Source organism: Pan troglodytes, chromosome 1 (genome assembly GCF_028858775.2).
Source record: "Pan troglodytes isolate AG18354 chromosome 1, NHGRI_mPanTro3-v2.0_pri, whole genome shotgun sequence".
Classification (NCBI taxonomy): domain Eukaryota; kingdom Metazoa; phylum Chordata; class Mammalia; order Primates; family Hominidae; genus Pan; species Pan troglodytes.
Window position 1 is genome coordinate 180,267,728 of NC_072398.2, and position 16,364 is coordinate 180,284,091.

Consider the following 16,364-nt stretch of genomic DNA (forward strand, 5'->3'; position numbering starts at 1 on the left):
GATGTGACTTGCTCCACCTTGCCTTCCAGCATGATTGTGAGGCCTCCCCAACCATGTGGAACTATAAGTCCGTTAAACCCTTTCTTCTGTATAAATTACCCAGTCTCAGGTATGTCTTTATCAGCAGCGTGAAAATGGACTAATACAGTAAATTGGTACTGAGAGTGGGGCACTGCTGAAAAGATACCTGAAAATGTGGAAGCGACTTTGGAACTGGGTAACACGCAGAGTTTGGAATAGTTTGGAGGGCTATGAAGAAGACAGAAAAATGCAGGAAAGTTTGGAACCTCCTGGAGACTTGTTGAATGGCTTTGCTCAAAATGCTGATAGCGATATGGACAATAAAGTTCAGGCTTAGGTGGTCTTAGATGGAGATGAAGAACTTGTTGGGAAATGGAGCAGAGGTGACTCTTGTTGTGTTTTAGCAAAGATACTGGCAGCATTTTGCCTCTGCCCTAGAGATTTGTAGAACTTTGAACTTGAGGAGATGATTTAGGGTATTTGGCAGAAGAAATTTCTAAGCAGCAAAGTGTTCAAGAGGTGACTTGGATGCTGTTAAAGGCATTCAGTTTTATAAGAGAAGCAGAGCATGTAAGTTCAGAAAATTTGTGGCCTGACAATGTGATAGAAAAGAAAATCCCATTTTCTGAGGAGAATTTAAGCCAGCTGCAGAAATTTGCATAAGTAATAAGGAGCCAAATGTTAATCCCCAAGACAATGGGGAAAATGTCTCCAGGGCGTGTCAGAGGTCTTCACAGCAGGCCCTCCCATGACAGACCCAGAGGCCTAGAAAGAAAAAGTGGTTTCATGGGCTGGACCCAGGGTCCCTGTGCTGTGTGCAGCCTAGGGACTTGGTGCCTTGCATCCCAGCTGCTGCAGCTATGGCTGAAAGGAGTCAATGCAGAGCTTGGGCTGTGGCTTCAGAGGGTACAAGCTCCAAGCCTTGGCAGCTTCCATGTGGTGTTGAGCCTGCAAGTGCACAGAAGTCAAGAATTGAGGTTTGGGAACCTCTGCCTATATTTCAGAAGATGTGTAGAAGTGCCTGGATGCCCAGGCAGAAGCTTGCTGTGGGGGTGGGGCACTCCTGGAAGGCCTCTGCTAGGGCAGCGCAAAAGGGAAATGTGGGGTCAGAGCCCCCACACAGAGTCCCTACTGGGCACCGCTTAGTGGAGATGTGAGAAGACAGCCACTGTTCTCCAGACCCCAGAATGGTAGATCCACGGACAGCTTGCACCGTGAACCTGGAAAAACCACAGACACTCAGTGCCAGCCCTTGAAAGCAGCCAGGAGGTACGCTATACCCTGCAAAGCCACAAGGGCGGAGCTGCCCAAGGCCATGGGAGGCCACCTCTTGCATCAATGTGACCTAGATGTGAGACTTGGAGTCAAAGGAGATCATTTTGGAGCTTTAAGATTTGACTGCCCTGCTGGATTTTGGACTTTCATGGAGCCTTTAGCCCTTCATTTTGGCCAGTTTCTTCCCTTTGGAATGGGTGTATTTATCCATTGCCTGTACCCCCATTGTATCTAGGAAGTAACTAACTTGCTTTTGATTTTACAGGCTCATAGGTCGAAGGGACTTGCCTTGTCTCAGATTTGGACTGTGGACTTTTGAGTTAATGGTGAAATGAGTTAAGACTTTGGGGGACTGTTGGGAAGGCATGATTGGTTTGGAAATGTGAGGACATGAGATTTTGGAGGGGCCAGGGGCAGAATGATATGGTTTGGCCGTGTCCCCACCCAAATCTCATCTTGAATTCCCACGTGTTGTGGGAGGGACCTTGTGGGAGGTAATTGAGTCATGGGGGTGGGTCTTTCCCATGCTGTTCTCATGATAGTGAGCAAGTCTTATCAGATCTGATGGTTTTGTAAGGAGGAGTTTCCCTACACAACCTCTCTCTGCTTGCTGCCATTCATGTAAGATGTGACTTGCTCCTCCTTGCCTTCCACCATGATTATAGGGCCTCCCCAACCATTTGGAACTGTAAGTCCATTAAACCTCTTTCTTTTATAAATTGCCCAATCTCAGGTATATCTTTATCAGCAGTGTGAAAATGGACTAATACACATGGCATATCAGCATTTGTTTGATACTGAGAAATTGGTATTGAGAGGGAAACTTATGGTTCAAATGCTTAATTACAAATAAAGAAAGTTGTAAAAGCAAGGACTAAAGCTTCCATCTAAGAAGTAGGAAAAGTCCTCACTTTCATTTCCAGCCAGTATGGAATAACAGGAATCAGATTTACTGTCATTCCTATTACAACTAAAAACCACCCAAAAGGCTTAGTGGGAACAAGATTGGTAATAGTGTCTGTTCCTACCAGCTAGATTGGAAAACCTCATAATTCATGTGGCTTTGGTTACACTACTCAGAAGGATCTTTCCTCAGTGGTGGAGAGTACTAGTACAAGATTAAATACTGCTTGGGCAATGCTGACTAACAAATCTTAAAAGCAAAACACAGAAGGATTAAATTGTGTCTAAGTAACATAACTGCATCCCAAAATTAAGCTCAGGAATATTTATAGGATTACAAAAATATCCAGCACTTAATAAGATAAAATTTACAATGTCAGGCATCCAATAAAAAATTACCAGGCATGCAAAGATGTAGAAAAACCTGGCCCATAATGAGGAGAGAAATTGATCAATCATAACCAACCCAGGTCTAACCTAGATGTTAGAATGAGCAGATAGGCTGGGCATGGTGGTTCACGTCTGTAATCCCAGCAGTTTGGGAGGCCAAGGTGGGCGTATCACGAGATCAGGAGATCGAGACCAGCCTGGCCAACGTGTTGAAACCCCGTCTCTGCCAAAAATACAAAAATTAGCTGAGCATGGTGGCGTACCCCTGTAATCCCAGCTACTCAGGAGACTGAGGCAAGAGAATTGCTTGAATCCTGGAGGCAGAGGTTGCAGTGAGCCAAGATCGCGCCACTACACTCCAGGCTGGGCTACTAAGCGAGACTATGTCTCAAAAAAAAAAAAAAAAAAAAAAAGAACAGATAATGACATTAGAGCAGTTATTATAACTGTATTACCTGTGTTCAAAAAGAGAGAGGGAAGGTTTAAAATAAGGCATTGGAAATGTGGAAATGACCCAGTTGAACAACTAGAGTTGAAGACTGTGATGTCTGAAGTGAAAAGCCACCAGATGAGATTAACAGCAGATCTGACATTGAAGAAAATACTGGTAAACTTGAAGACATTGCAATGGAAGCCACTTTGTAAAACACTTTGGTAGTTTCTACATAGGTTCTCAAGAGAAATGGAGGCATATGTCCACCAAAGACATGTACATTATTGTTTATAGCAACTTTCTTTGTAATAGCTCCAAACAGGAAACAACCCCAAATGTACATAAAGCAAATTGTTGTATATGCATACAGTGGTATACTTATTAATAAAAGGAGTGGGCTATTGTTACCTGCAATGATATGGAAAAATCTCAGTTCATTTTGAGTGAAAGAAGCCAGAATACATTCTGCAATTCCATTATGTAAAATTATAGAAAATTCAAACTAAGGCACAGTCATAGAAATCAAATTAGTGGTTCTCTAGGGAAGAGGTTGGGGATGGTATGGTGGAATTACCAAGGGGCACATGGAAACCATTGAGGGTGATGGATAAATTCATAACATTGATTAAGGTGGTGATTTCATTGTTGGATTCAATTGTTTAAACTTATTAAATTTAGATTTCAAATATGTGCAGTTTATTTTACATTAAACATATCTTAATGAAGCCATTAAGACCTTTTGAAGAGGATGATGGTTGGGTGCAGCGGCTCACACCTGTAATCCCAGCACTTTGGGAGGCTGAGGCAGGTGGAACACTTCAGGTCAGGAGTTCGAGACCAGCCTGGCCAACATGGTGAAACCCCATCTCTACTGAAAAATACAAAAATTAGCCAGGTGTGGCGGTGTGTACCTGTAGTCCCAGCTACACTGGAGGCTGAGGCGGGAGAATCACTTGAACCCGGGAGGCGGAGGCTGCAGTGAGTTGAGATCACCCCACTGCACTCCAGCCTGGGTGACAAAATGAGACTATGTCTCAAAAAAACAAAACAAAACCAAAAAAATGAGCAAATCAAACCCAAAGTAAGTACAGAAGCATAATAATATGTATAAGAGCAGAAAACAGTAAGTGGAAAATGGATAAGTAGTAGAGAAAATGAACAAAACCTAAAGCTGTTTTTTAAAAAGATTAATAAAACTGATAATTATTTTGCTAGTGTGAAAAACAAGAACAGAAGAGAAAACACAAGTTATTCATATTGGGAATGAAAGAAGCGCCTACGTACATTACATGGACTATAAGGTGATATTAAGAACAAACTTATGCTGGTAAATTTACATGAAACTCTAAAAGGTTAGAAAAATTATTTTAAAGGTACAAGTTACCACATTCACAGAAGTAAAAAATTTGAATAGCTGTACATCAAATATATAAATTGAATTGTCAATCAAAACCTTCCCACAAAAAGGTCCTGGCATGGTGGCTCACACCTGTAATCCTAGCACTTTGGGGAGGCCAAGGTGGGCAGCTCACCTGAGGTCAGGAGTTCGAGACCAGCCTGGCCAACAGGACGAGACCCCCATCTCTACTAAAAATGCAAAAGTTAGCCAGGCATGGTGGCACGCGCCTGTAGTCCCAACTACTCAAGAGGCTGAGGCAGGAGAATCGCTTGAACCTGGGAGGCGGAGGTTGCAGTGAGCCAAGATAGTGCCACTGCACTCCAGCCTGGGCAATAGAGTGAGACTGTGTCTCAAAAAACAAAAACAAAAACAAAACCTTCCCACAAAGAAAACCTGAAACGCTAGATGGCTTTTCTGGTGAATTCTATCTAATATTTAAGGAAGAACTGTTACCAGTCCTTCGCAAAAAAGAGAGAGATGAAACATTGCCTCATTTATTTTATGAAGCTAGCATTACCCTAATACCAAAATTAGATAGAGATTTTTACAGGAAAATATTTCTTATAACTATGGAGGGAGAAATCCTTTACAAAATAGTTGCAAACTGAATTTAGTAAAATATAATAAAATGTATAAATACGTTTATATTATACATCATAGCCAAGTAGGCCATGTGGGCTTGTTTACAAAAACATAGTAGGCTGGGTGCAGTGGCTCAACGCCTGTAATCCCAGCACTTTGGGAGGACGAGGTGGGTGGATCATGAGGTCAGAAGTTCAAGACCAGCCTGGCCAACGTGGTGAAACCCTGTTTCTACTAAAAATACAAAAATTTGTCAGGCGTGGTGGCACGTGCCTGTAGTCCCAGCTACATGGGAGGCTGAGGCAGGAGAATTGCTTGAACCTGGGAGGCGGAGGTTGCAGTAAGCCGAGATCATGCCGCTGCACTCCAGCATGGGCCACAAAGTGAGACTCCATCTCAAAACAAACAAACAAATAGAAATGCTGAATAGTGCTGAATGGCCCTAGCACTGCTCTTGATCGTAGGAGGGAAATACTTAGTATTTAGTATTTCATTATCAACTATTGTAGGTTCTTCAGCAATGCCCTCTATCAAGTTTACAAAGCTGCCTTATATTCCTACTTTGCTCTAAGTTTAGCTCTTTTTTTTTTTTTTTAACATGAAATGGGTGTTGAATATTGTCAAATGCTTTTTCTCATTTACTATACTAATATGGGGATGTACAGCTTGTTTAACAGCTTATAATCCATCACTGTACATCCCCATATTAGTATAGTAAATGAGAAAAAGCATTTGACAATATTCAACACCCATTTCATGTTAAAAAAAAAAAAGAGCTAAACTTGGAGCTATTTGTTTGTACACGTATAAACATGGATAAATCTGGCCAGGTGCGGTGGCTCATGCCTATAATCCCAGCATTTTGAGAGGCCAAGGCAGGCAGATCACTTGTGGTCAGGAGTTTGAGACCAGCCTGGCCTGCATGGTTAACCCCCGTCTCTACTAAAAATACAAAAATTAGCTGAGTGTGGTGGGATGCGCCTGTAGTCCAGCTACTCGGGAGGCAGAGGCAGGAAAATCACTTGAACCCAGGAGGTGGAGGTTGCAGTGGGCCGAGATTGCGCCACTGCACTCCAGCCTGGGCAACAGAGAGATACTGTTTCAAATGAAAAAAAAAAAAAAAAAAAGAAAAGAAAAAGGATAAATCTCGAAAACATTACTCCAAACAAAGGAACCCAGACAAAAGTAATCTTTAGGGTGAGAAGGAGGATCAGTGTGGGTAGGGGCAGGCTTTTGATCTAAGAATGTATGAGGAAAGTTTTTGTGCTATGGGAAATGTTCTTATCTTGATTGTGTGGTGGTTATAACACTGTATATATTTGTCAAAACTCATGAGTGAGTTTTATTACATATAAATCATAATCCAATTAAGTTAATGTTTTAAATTCTATTTATCATGCTAATCTTCTCTGTATTGTTCCAAATTTAGTATATATGCTGCCAAAGCAAGCACTTAAGTTAATTTTTTAAATACAAAAGTATGCTATTGGATTCAGTGATTTGTTCTTGATGACATCTGCATGTCTTCACAATTTTTCAAGGAACGTGGCCTGGGGTGGGATACTGCAGTGGCAGTGCCATCTTGTGGTAAGATCTTTGGAGTTAGGTAGACACAAATATGAATTCTGGCTCTGAAACTTGCTACATTCCAGTACTTTGTTCCCCTGAATTATTTTGGATTTCCTAAAAACAGTAACTCCTGTGTTTTGAGAACCTATACTGCCCAGGTACTATGCTAGGCACTTATGTGTATGTTATCTCATCAATTGTAATAATAATAATACAACTCAAAATAACATTTTTTGAGTTCCTTAGTATGTATTAGGCACTCTGCAAAACATTTTTCTTGAATTATATCACTTAATACAGCAACCCAACGAAGTGTTTGTTCTACGGTTGTCATTTCCACTTTGCAGAAGAAGAGATTGAGGCTGAGAATCGTGTTTTTTTTTCTTTCTCTGAGACAGGTTCTCACTCTATCATCCAGGATAGAGTGCAGTGGCAACGATCATGGCTCACTGCAGCCTCCATCTCCTGGTCTCAAGCAGTACTCCTGCCTCAGTCTCCTGAATAGCTGGGACTACATGCATGTACCACCATGCCTAGCTAATTATTAAAAATTTTTTGCAGTGGTGGTGTCTTGCTGTGTTGCTCAAGTTGGTCTCAAACTTCTGAGCTCAAGCTGTCCTTCTACCTTGGCTTCCGAAAGTGCTGGGATTATAGGCATGAGCCACCTTGCAATAGAGAGTAATTTTTAAAATATGAGGAACTCAGGTTGCTGTCATGATTCCAGCTTTGTTTTCTATTCCTCTCTTTCTGTGGAACAAAAGGCTATTTGTCTCATGTGTTACCCAGGCTTTCTGCAAGAGTAACTGGGACTTTAAGTTAAAGTCCCTTCTTGTTTTTCCTTTAAGAAACTTCTTTTAAGTCATGAGGGCTCAGAGTGTTTTCAAGAGTGTAAGAAGGTGGTGTCAGGTCTTGGAGATTGGTTTCTGAGCACTGGACAGACTTGCAAATACATAAGCTCAGTTCCAGACAGGTACAGCTCTAGAAATATCAACCTCAGCCACAAGCAAAAAGGCAATGTTTATATGTGTTTGGTATAAAAACTGTGACTTATTTTTCTACTCTTTCTATAAACAGAATGATTCTTTGTCAGCAGTGACATTTTTGAAGGCCAAGATTGATTAAAGTTTTTGCTTCCACAACTATAGTGTTGAACCAGAATTATTTTTATGATAGTTAATCACTATCCAAAGTGCTCAGATAGGGATCTTTTTAAGGAAAGTTAAAAAGTATCATTGAGACCATGAATAATTGCATTGTAGCATTGCTTACTTAGGTAGTTGTGTTCCCATAGAACTTGTGTATCATAAGTTCTCCCCCCACTCTTCTTTTTCTTCATCAGCATGGAATTATTTTTCTTCTTTTAATATGTAATATAATCAGTCTTTTTGGTATTCATGTACTTACTGTAAATGGAATTGAATTATATTTTAATCTGAAACTGTAGACTAGCAGCAACGTAACATAAGCAGATATATGAAAGATAAGTACATTCTGATTCACTGATCTTTAAAATAGTGTAGTGCCAGAAATCAGCTGATTAATTTATAAGTAGATTTGATTCCTGAAAAATAATTGTGGGGCACAGGGAAAATTGTGATTTCTCACTGTTTCTCATTAGCATCATGTCTATTTTTGCTTTTTTACCTTTCAGTCATTTTTCTTTTTTTCTTTTCTTTTTTTTTTTGAGACAGAGTTTCACTCTTGTCATCTAGGTGCAGTGGTGCAATCTCGGCTCACTGCAGCCTCCGCCTCCCGGGTTCAAGTGATTCTCCTGCCTCAGCCTCCTGAGTAGCTGGGATTACAGGCATGTGCCACCACGCCTGGCTAATTTTTTGTATTTTTAGTAGAAACAGGGTTTCACCATGTTGGGTAGGCTGGTCTCGAACTCCTGACCTCAGTTGATCTGCCTGCCTTGGCCTCCCAAAGTGCTGGGATTACAGGCATGAGCCACCACGCCTGGCATTTTTCTTTACTGTATAGAGTATCCTTCCTTATTTTGGTTTGTCTGTCCTTTGCAGACCAACTATACTTCAAGTTTAATTTAAGTCTCATTTCCCTCACAAAGCTTTCTCTATCTGATACAACACATTTGTATTAGTCTGTTCTGGCAGTGCTATAAAAAAATACCTGAGACTGGGTAATTTATAAAGAAAAAAGGTTTAATTGGTTCACAGTTCTGCAGGCTATACAGGAAGCATGGCAACATCTACTTCTGGGGAGGCTTCAGGGAGCCTTTACTCATGGTGGAAGGCAAAGCAGGAGCAGACATCGTCACATTGCCAGAGCAGGAGGAAGAGAGAGAGGGGAGGTGGCACACACTTTTAAACACCCAGATCTCACGAGAACTGTATCACAAGAACAGCACCAGAGGGGGAAATCTGTCACACATGATTCAGTCACCTCCTACCAGACCCCACTGCCAACACTCAGGATTATAATTTAACATGAGTGGGGATGCAAATCCAAACCATATTATTTCACCCATGGCCCCTCCCAAATCTCATGTCCTTCTCACATTGCAAAATACAATCATCCCTTCTCAGCAGTCCTCCAAAGTCTTAATTCATTCTGGCACTAACTCAAAAGTCCAAAGTCTCATCTGAGACAAGGCTGGTCCCTTTTACCTGTGAGCCTGTAAAAGCAAAAGCAGGTTACTTACTCCCAAGATACAATGGGGGTATAGGCATTGAGTAAATACTCCCATTCCAAAAGGGAGAAAATGGCCAAAAGAATGATGCTATAGGCCTTGTGCAAGTTCAAAACCCAGCAGGATAGTCATTAAATCTTAATGTTCCAAATAATCTCCTTTGACTCCATGTCTCATATCCAGGGTACAATGATGCAAGGGGTGGGCTCCCAAGGCCTTGGGCAGCTACACCCCTGTGGCTTGGAAGGGTTCAGCTTCCATGGCTGCTCTCAAGGGCAGGTGTTGAGTGCCTCCAGCTTGTCCAGGTGCAGGGTATTTAGTGGATCTATCATTTCAGGGTCTGGATGATGGTGGCCTTCTTCTCACAGCTCCACCAGGCAGTGCCCCAATGGAGACTGTGTGTGTGGGGGTCCAACCTCACATTTCTTCTCTGCACTGTCCTAGTAGAGATTCTCCATGAGGGCTTCTGCCTGGACATCCAGGCTTTTCCATACAGCATCTGAAATCTATGCGGGGGCCCCCATGCCTCAACTCTTGCATTCTGTGCACCTGCAGGCTTAACACCACATGGAAGCAGCGGCCCAAACAGTACCCAGGTTCCTTTGAGCCATGGCTGGATATAGAGCAGCCAGGATGCAGGGAGCAGTTTCCTGCGTCTGTGCAGGGTGGTGAGGCCCTGGGTCTCACCCACCTCGTAGGCCTCTGAGCCAGTGATGGCAGGGGCTGCTGTGAAGGTCTGTGAAATGCCTGTGAGGCCTTTTCTTCATTGTTTTAGCTATCAGCACTTGGCTTCTCTTTACTTATGTAAACTTCTGCAGCCCGCTTGAATTTCTCCCCTGAAAATGGGCTTTTCTTTTCTACCACATAACTGGGCTACAAATTTTTCAAACTTTTACACTCTGCTTCCCTTTAAAATATAAATTCATTGGCCGGGCTCGGTGGCTCATGCGTGTAATCCCAGCACGTTGGGAGGCTGAGGCAGACGGATCACCTGAGGTTGGGAGTTTGAGACCAGCCTGACCAACATGAGAAACCCCATCTCTACTAAAAATTCAAAATTAGCCAGGTGTGGTGGTGCATGCCTGTAATCCCAGCTACTTGGGAGGCTGAGGCAGGAGAATTGCTTGACCCCAGGAGGCAGAGGTTGTGGTGAGCAGAGATCACGCCGTCGCACTCCAGCCTGGGCAACAAGAGCGAAACTCTGTCTCAAAAAAAAAAAAAAAAAAAAAAAAAAAAAATATATATATATATATATATATATATATATATATATATATATATGTTCGTTTCAGGTCATTTCTTTGCTCACACATACGAGCGTAGGGTACTAGAAGCAGCCAGGCAACATCTTGAATGCTTTGTTCCTTAGAAATTTCTTCCTCCAGTTATCCTAAGTCATCATTCTCAACTTCAAAGTTCCACAGATCTCTAGGCAGGGGCACAATGCCACCAGGTTCTTTGCTAACACATAACAAAAGTGACTTTTGCTCCAGTTCCCAATAAGTTCCTTATTTCCATCTGAGCTCTCCTCAGCCTGGACTTCATTGTCCATATCACTGTCAGCATTTTGTTGACAACAAGTTGATAAGTCTCTAGGAAGTTCCTAATTTTCCCTCATCTTCTTGTCTTCTGAGCTCTCTGCACTCTTCCAGCCTCCGCCCATTACCCAGTTCCAGAGATGCTTCCACATTTTCAGGTGTCTTTATAGCAATGCCCCACTTTTCAGTAGCAATTCTCTCTGTTAGTTTGTTTTCACACTGCTATAAAAAATACCCGAGACTGGATAATTTGTAAAGAAAAAGAGTTTAATTGTCTCATTGTTCCATGGACTTTATAGGAAGCATGGCAGCATCTGCTTCTAAGGAGGCCCAGGGAGCTTTTACTCATGGCAGAAGGCAAAGTGGGAGCAGGCCAGAGCAGGAGGAAGAGAGAGGAAAGGTAGCACACACTTTTAAACAACCAGATCTCCTGAGAACCCTACCACAAGAACAGCATCAAGGAGGGAAATCAGCCCCCTATGATCCAGTCACCCCCCATCAGGCCTCACTTCCAGCACTGGGGATTACAATTTGACATGAGATTTGAGCAGGGCCACAAATTCAAACCATATCAACATTTTTTTTCTTTTCTGAAATTCTTGTTGCTCTTCTCTTTAATACAGTTTAAATTGTCTCCTATATATTATTATCTATATATTAGCTTTATTATTTTTTGTTTTTAATTTTTTGAGATGGGGTTTTTCTCTTGTCACCCAGGCTGGAGTGCAGTGGCACGATCTCGGCTCACTGCAACCTCTGCCTCCCAGGTTCAAGTGATTCTCCTGCCTCAGCCTCTTGAGTAGCTGGGATTACAGGTGTGCTCCACCACGCTTGGCTAATTTTTTTTGTATTTTTAATAGAGACAGGGTTTCAACAGAGTTTCACCATGTTGGTCAGACCAGTCTTGAACTCCTGGTCTCAGGTGATCTGCCCACCTTGGCCTCTCAAAGTGCTGGGATTACAGGCATGAGCAACCACACCCAGCCTAGCTTTATTTTTTAGTTTCATTAATGTATGCTATCTTTTGTCATCCTTAGATCCTAGGGCAAGATAAGATAAATAATATTATTTCCCATTTTATAGATACAGAAATATTCATCAGACAAATGTCATTGACTGTACACTGTATGCCACATATTAGTGTTAGCTCTGGATATGGACAAATGTTAACTGTGTTATTTTGTTAGTAATATTTGATCTCTTCTTATTTATACAGGAGAGATTAAACAGATTCTAGAAAATGAACTTCAGATACCTGTGTCCAAAATGCTGTTAAAAGGCTGGAAGACGGGAGATGTGGAAGACAGTGTGAGTTTCTTAATTGCATAGAAATAAAAGAAAATTAAGTTATGCCATTGATTAAATGATATGTAAAAATTGGTTTTAATTAATGTTGTTACATATGGCAGTAGTAGATTTGGCAATAGTAATTTAGTTTAAGGAATCAGCAAGTAGTGTTTTCTAAGCTAAAATATTTCATGATAAACCAATAACAATTGTAAATGAGTAGATTTGTAAATGAAAACAGTATATGGCATGTTTTTCCTATTTCTAACTTTTAAAGGAGTTTGGCCCTTTTTTTGAGAGGCTTTACCTTTTTCTCAAACCTCCTAGAGTATCAGTGAATGCCCTGGAATAATAATTTTCTGAGCAATTACATATTGGTCCGAAAGAAGTCACATGCAGCGTATACATTTATGTCAAGTATTGATTATGGAACAAAGATAATAGGAAATTTTTTAAACTTGGAGAATTTAAATAAGGATGTTGTTTTCCTTGTTGACTTGGATAGTGGCAGGTGCATGGAATGAATTATATTTTAAGAATTTGCAGAGAGTATTGCAATTTTAAGGAAATAGTTGCTATTCTTAGGGACCCAGTAGCAACCTCAGATATAACATTTTTTACACATTTTTTTTTTTTGAGACAGTCTCGCTCTGTTGCCCATGCTGGAGTGTAGTGGCATGATCTTGCCTCACCGCAAACTCTGCCTCCTGGATTCAAGCAATTCTCCTGCTTCTGCCTCCCAAGTAGCTGGGACTACAGGTGCGTGCCACCACGCCCAGCTAATTTTTGCATTTTTAGTAGAGATGAGGTTTCACCATGTTGGCCAGGCTGGTCTTGAACTCCTGACCTTGTGATCCGCCTGCCTCGGCCTTCCAAAGTGCTGGGATTATAGGTGTGAGCTGCTGCACCTGGGCTTACACACTTTTTTTTCTTCCAGAGAGAGTGGAGAAAGAAGGAAAAAAAATGAGTTAGTTCTAGAGTTTTAGATGTTTGAGGTAGAAATAATTATTGAATGTTTTCACATTAGTTACTGGGTCATTTTAATGGCCAGGCATAAACTTAGAATTTTCAACTTTTGGCTGGGCGCAGTGGCTCACGCCTATAATCCTGTCACTTTGGGAGGCCGAGGCAAGTGAATCACCTGAGGTCAGGGGTTCGAGACCAGCCTGGCCAACATGGTAAAACCCCATCTCTACTAAAAATGCAAAAATTAGTTGGGCGTGGTGGTGCGCCCCTGTAATCCAAGCTACTCGGGAGGCTGAGGTGGGAGAATTGCTTGAACCCACAAGGTGGAGGCTGCCATGAGCCGAGATCGTGCCACTGTACTCTAGCCTGGGCGACAGAGTGAGACCCTATCTCAAAAAAAAGATAAATAAAAATAAATAAAAATATAAAAACTTCAACTTTTGGTTCAGTTCTTCTTCGTGAATGGCTTCTTGCAGTCATTGTGCTTATAAGTACTTATATATAAGTTCATTTGAAATTTGGAGATGTTCTGAGTATTTCAGTGAGATATTTACAGGAAGTTTGGGTTGGCAAGATACAGATAAGTTTAGATTAGGTGGCAGCAAACTTTTTCTGTACAGAGTCAGATAGTAAATATTTTAGGCTTTGTGTGCCATACAGCTACTTAATCACTGCTCTCTTAGTGGGAAAGCAGCTGTAGACAATATGTGAAACATCGAGCATAATTATGTTTCAGTATGTTTATGGATGCAGACATTTGAATTTTATGTAATTTCACATGCCATAAAATATTCTTTTGGTTTATTTTCCAACCTTTAAAAAAAGTGAAAACCATTCTTAACTCACAGGCCATACAAAAACAGGCAGCAGGCTGGGTTTGACCCACAGGCCATAGTTTGCTATCCCCCGCTGCTGCTGGTGCATGGATTAAAACTTTTTAAAAGTGCTGACTGAGTAAATCAACAACCTTGACAGAAAGAAAACACCAAAATGAGTTCGCTTTTGTAGTTATTTATTCATTCATTCATTGAGAAACCTGTGGGTATGAATCAGTCAGCTGGGTGGAGTGGCTCACCCTTGTAATCCCAACACTTGGGGAAGCTGAGTCAGGCAGATCACTTGAGGCCAGGAGTCTGAGATCAGCCTGGACAACATGACAAAACCCTGTCTCTACTAAAAATATAAAAATTAGCTGGGCGTGGTGGTGCACACCTGTAGTCCCAGCTGCTTGGGAGGCTGAGGCACAAGAATCGCTTGAACCTGGGAGGTGGAGGTTGCAGTGAGCTGAGATTTTGCCACTACACTCCATCCTGGGCGACAGAGCAAGAGTCTTTCTCCCCCACCACACCCCCCCTCCCAAATTTGAACACAGCCTTGGTTACAAATACTTCAATTTACTTCTTTCTTCTTCTTTTTTCTTTTTATGAGATGAGTTCTCACCCTGTTGCTTAGGCTGGAGTGCAGCGGTACAATCATGGCTCATTGCTGCCTTGACCTCCTAGACTCAAGTGATGCTTCTACCTCAGCCTTCTAAGTAGCTAGGACTATAGATGTGCACCACGCCTGGCTAATTTTTTTTTTTTTTAAATTTTTGTAGAGACAGGGTCTTGCTATGTTTTCCAGACTGATCCTGAATTCCTGGACTCATGCAGTCCTCCTGCCTTGGCCTCCCAAAGTGCTGAGATTACAGGCATGAGCCATGGCACCCAGCCTCAGTTACTTATTTCTATGTACTCTTCACTAGGTGATTTCTGCTATTCCCATGACATTAATTTTCTGATTGCCTCCAAATTTATATTTTCAGCTCATACTTTTTTGAATTCACATATCCAAACTGGTAATTGACTTTTGTACTTGTATATCTTATTGGTGTCTCAAACTTAACGTGTTTAAAATGGAACTCTTGATTTTCCCTCCTGTCCCATATCTCTACCAATCTTCCCCCAAGAAGTGGCACAATGATTATAGCCACTGCTGAATCCAAAACTGGCCATCAGTCTTTTCTCATTTCTTACAGCACCTAATCCTTTGGTAAATTCTGTAGATTCGATCTTTAAAATGTATCTCAACTATGGCCACTTTTTAGTATTTCAGTTGCAACTGCTTAATTCAGGCCATGAGGCCATGAGCATCTCTTGTCTGGAGCAATATGGTAACTTCATTATTGTTGTCTCAGCTTCCTTTCAGTGTTTCTTCCAGTGCATTCTCCACACAGCAGTCAGAGTGATCTTTTAAAAACATGAATTATATCACTCTTCCATTAAAACATAGCTTTTTTATTACATTTCAAATAAAATTCAGACTACTCACAATAGTTTAAAAGTTATTGTATTACCCCATTCTCGCCTCTACAACATCATCTTGAGCCTTTCTTACTCTCACTTTCCATGCTCCAGCCACAGAAACCTTTTTTGAAATCTTTTAATAGGCTCAAGCTCTTTACATCTTTGTCTGACAGATGCTATTCAACTGCCTGGAATGCTTTACCTCCTGTTCTTCACATGGGTGTCTCTTTTTCATCATTCAAGTCTCAGCTTAATGTTACCTTCTCCAACAGGCTTCTGTATCTAATTTGGTCCCATCCCAGCATTCTCCATCACACCAGTATTAATAGAGGGACCATATCTGTTTCTTTCATCATCGTATATTTAAAGCCTGGCATAACAGACCTGAAATAAATGTTTATGGGATGAATGCATGAGTAAATAACTTAAGGAAAGTATCCATTTTATTTAATCTTTCCATATGTGGTTTGATGGGAAAATTTAATAGAAAATCTTTGGATAGTGGCATGGAAAAAGAACAATAATAACTTGATCAAATGGCAAGCATTTACCAATAATTCACAAAGTAAAACAATGAAAGATAAAAAGAGAAAAATAATTTGTGTGTGTGTGTGTGTTGTTTGTTTGCATGTTAACTCTATAGAGATAACTCATCAATTTCAAAAGGATATCACATATTTGACATAAAGTTTCAGGATGTCCATGTCTCCTGGTAAATTGTAAAGTTATAGGTAATTGCCAAATGCAATGTTTTTTTCAAACTATGGACCATAAACCATTAGTGGATTGAGAAGTTAATCGAGTGGGTTATAGTCAGCAGCATTAAACAAAAACAAACAAACAAAACAGAAGAAGAAAGAAATGAAAAAAGAGAAATAGAATACAATAGGAAACGCCAGAGTGTATTTCAAATAATAAGGGTAATTATGTTTTTCGTTTCATTTAACACATAACTAATATGAGTCAAGAGTAAGTCTCAATACCCTTGGATTAAGACTGCACACTTAATAAGCTGGGTCCTCTCATGGAGGGGTTAAGAATAAGTTCCTTATGTTCCATGCTTGTGTAA

At 41.0% G+C, this 16,364-nt stretch overlaps 1 protein-coding gene and 1 pseudogene across 4 annotated transcripts in view; one reads left to right on the forward strand and one right to left on the reverse strand.

Moving 5' to 3' along the window:
- The window catches only part of FAF1 (Fas associated factor 1), a 520,728-nt gene that overhangs the window by 205,235 nt on the left and 299,129 nt on the right, over window positions 1–16,364 (forward strand). For all 4 annotated transcript variants that reach the window (XM_001137725.6, XM_054666796.2, XM_063780489.1 and 1 more), the window contains one exon: window positions 11,974–12,065. In XM_001137725.6, the coding sequence (XP_001137725.1) occupies window positions 11,974–12,065 (92 nt within the window). The remainder of the gene's footprint in view (window positions 1–11,973; window positions 12,066–16,364) is intronic.
- LOC112207092 (U6 spliceosomal RNA) lies at window positions 6,399–6,456 on the reverse strand (annotated as a pseudogene).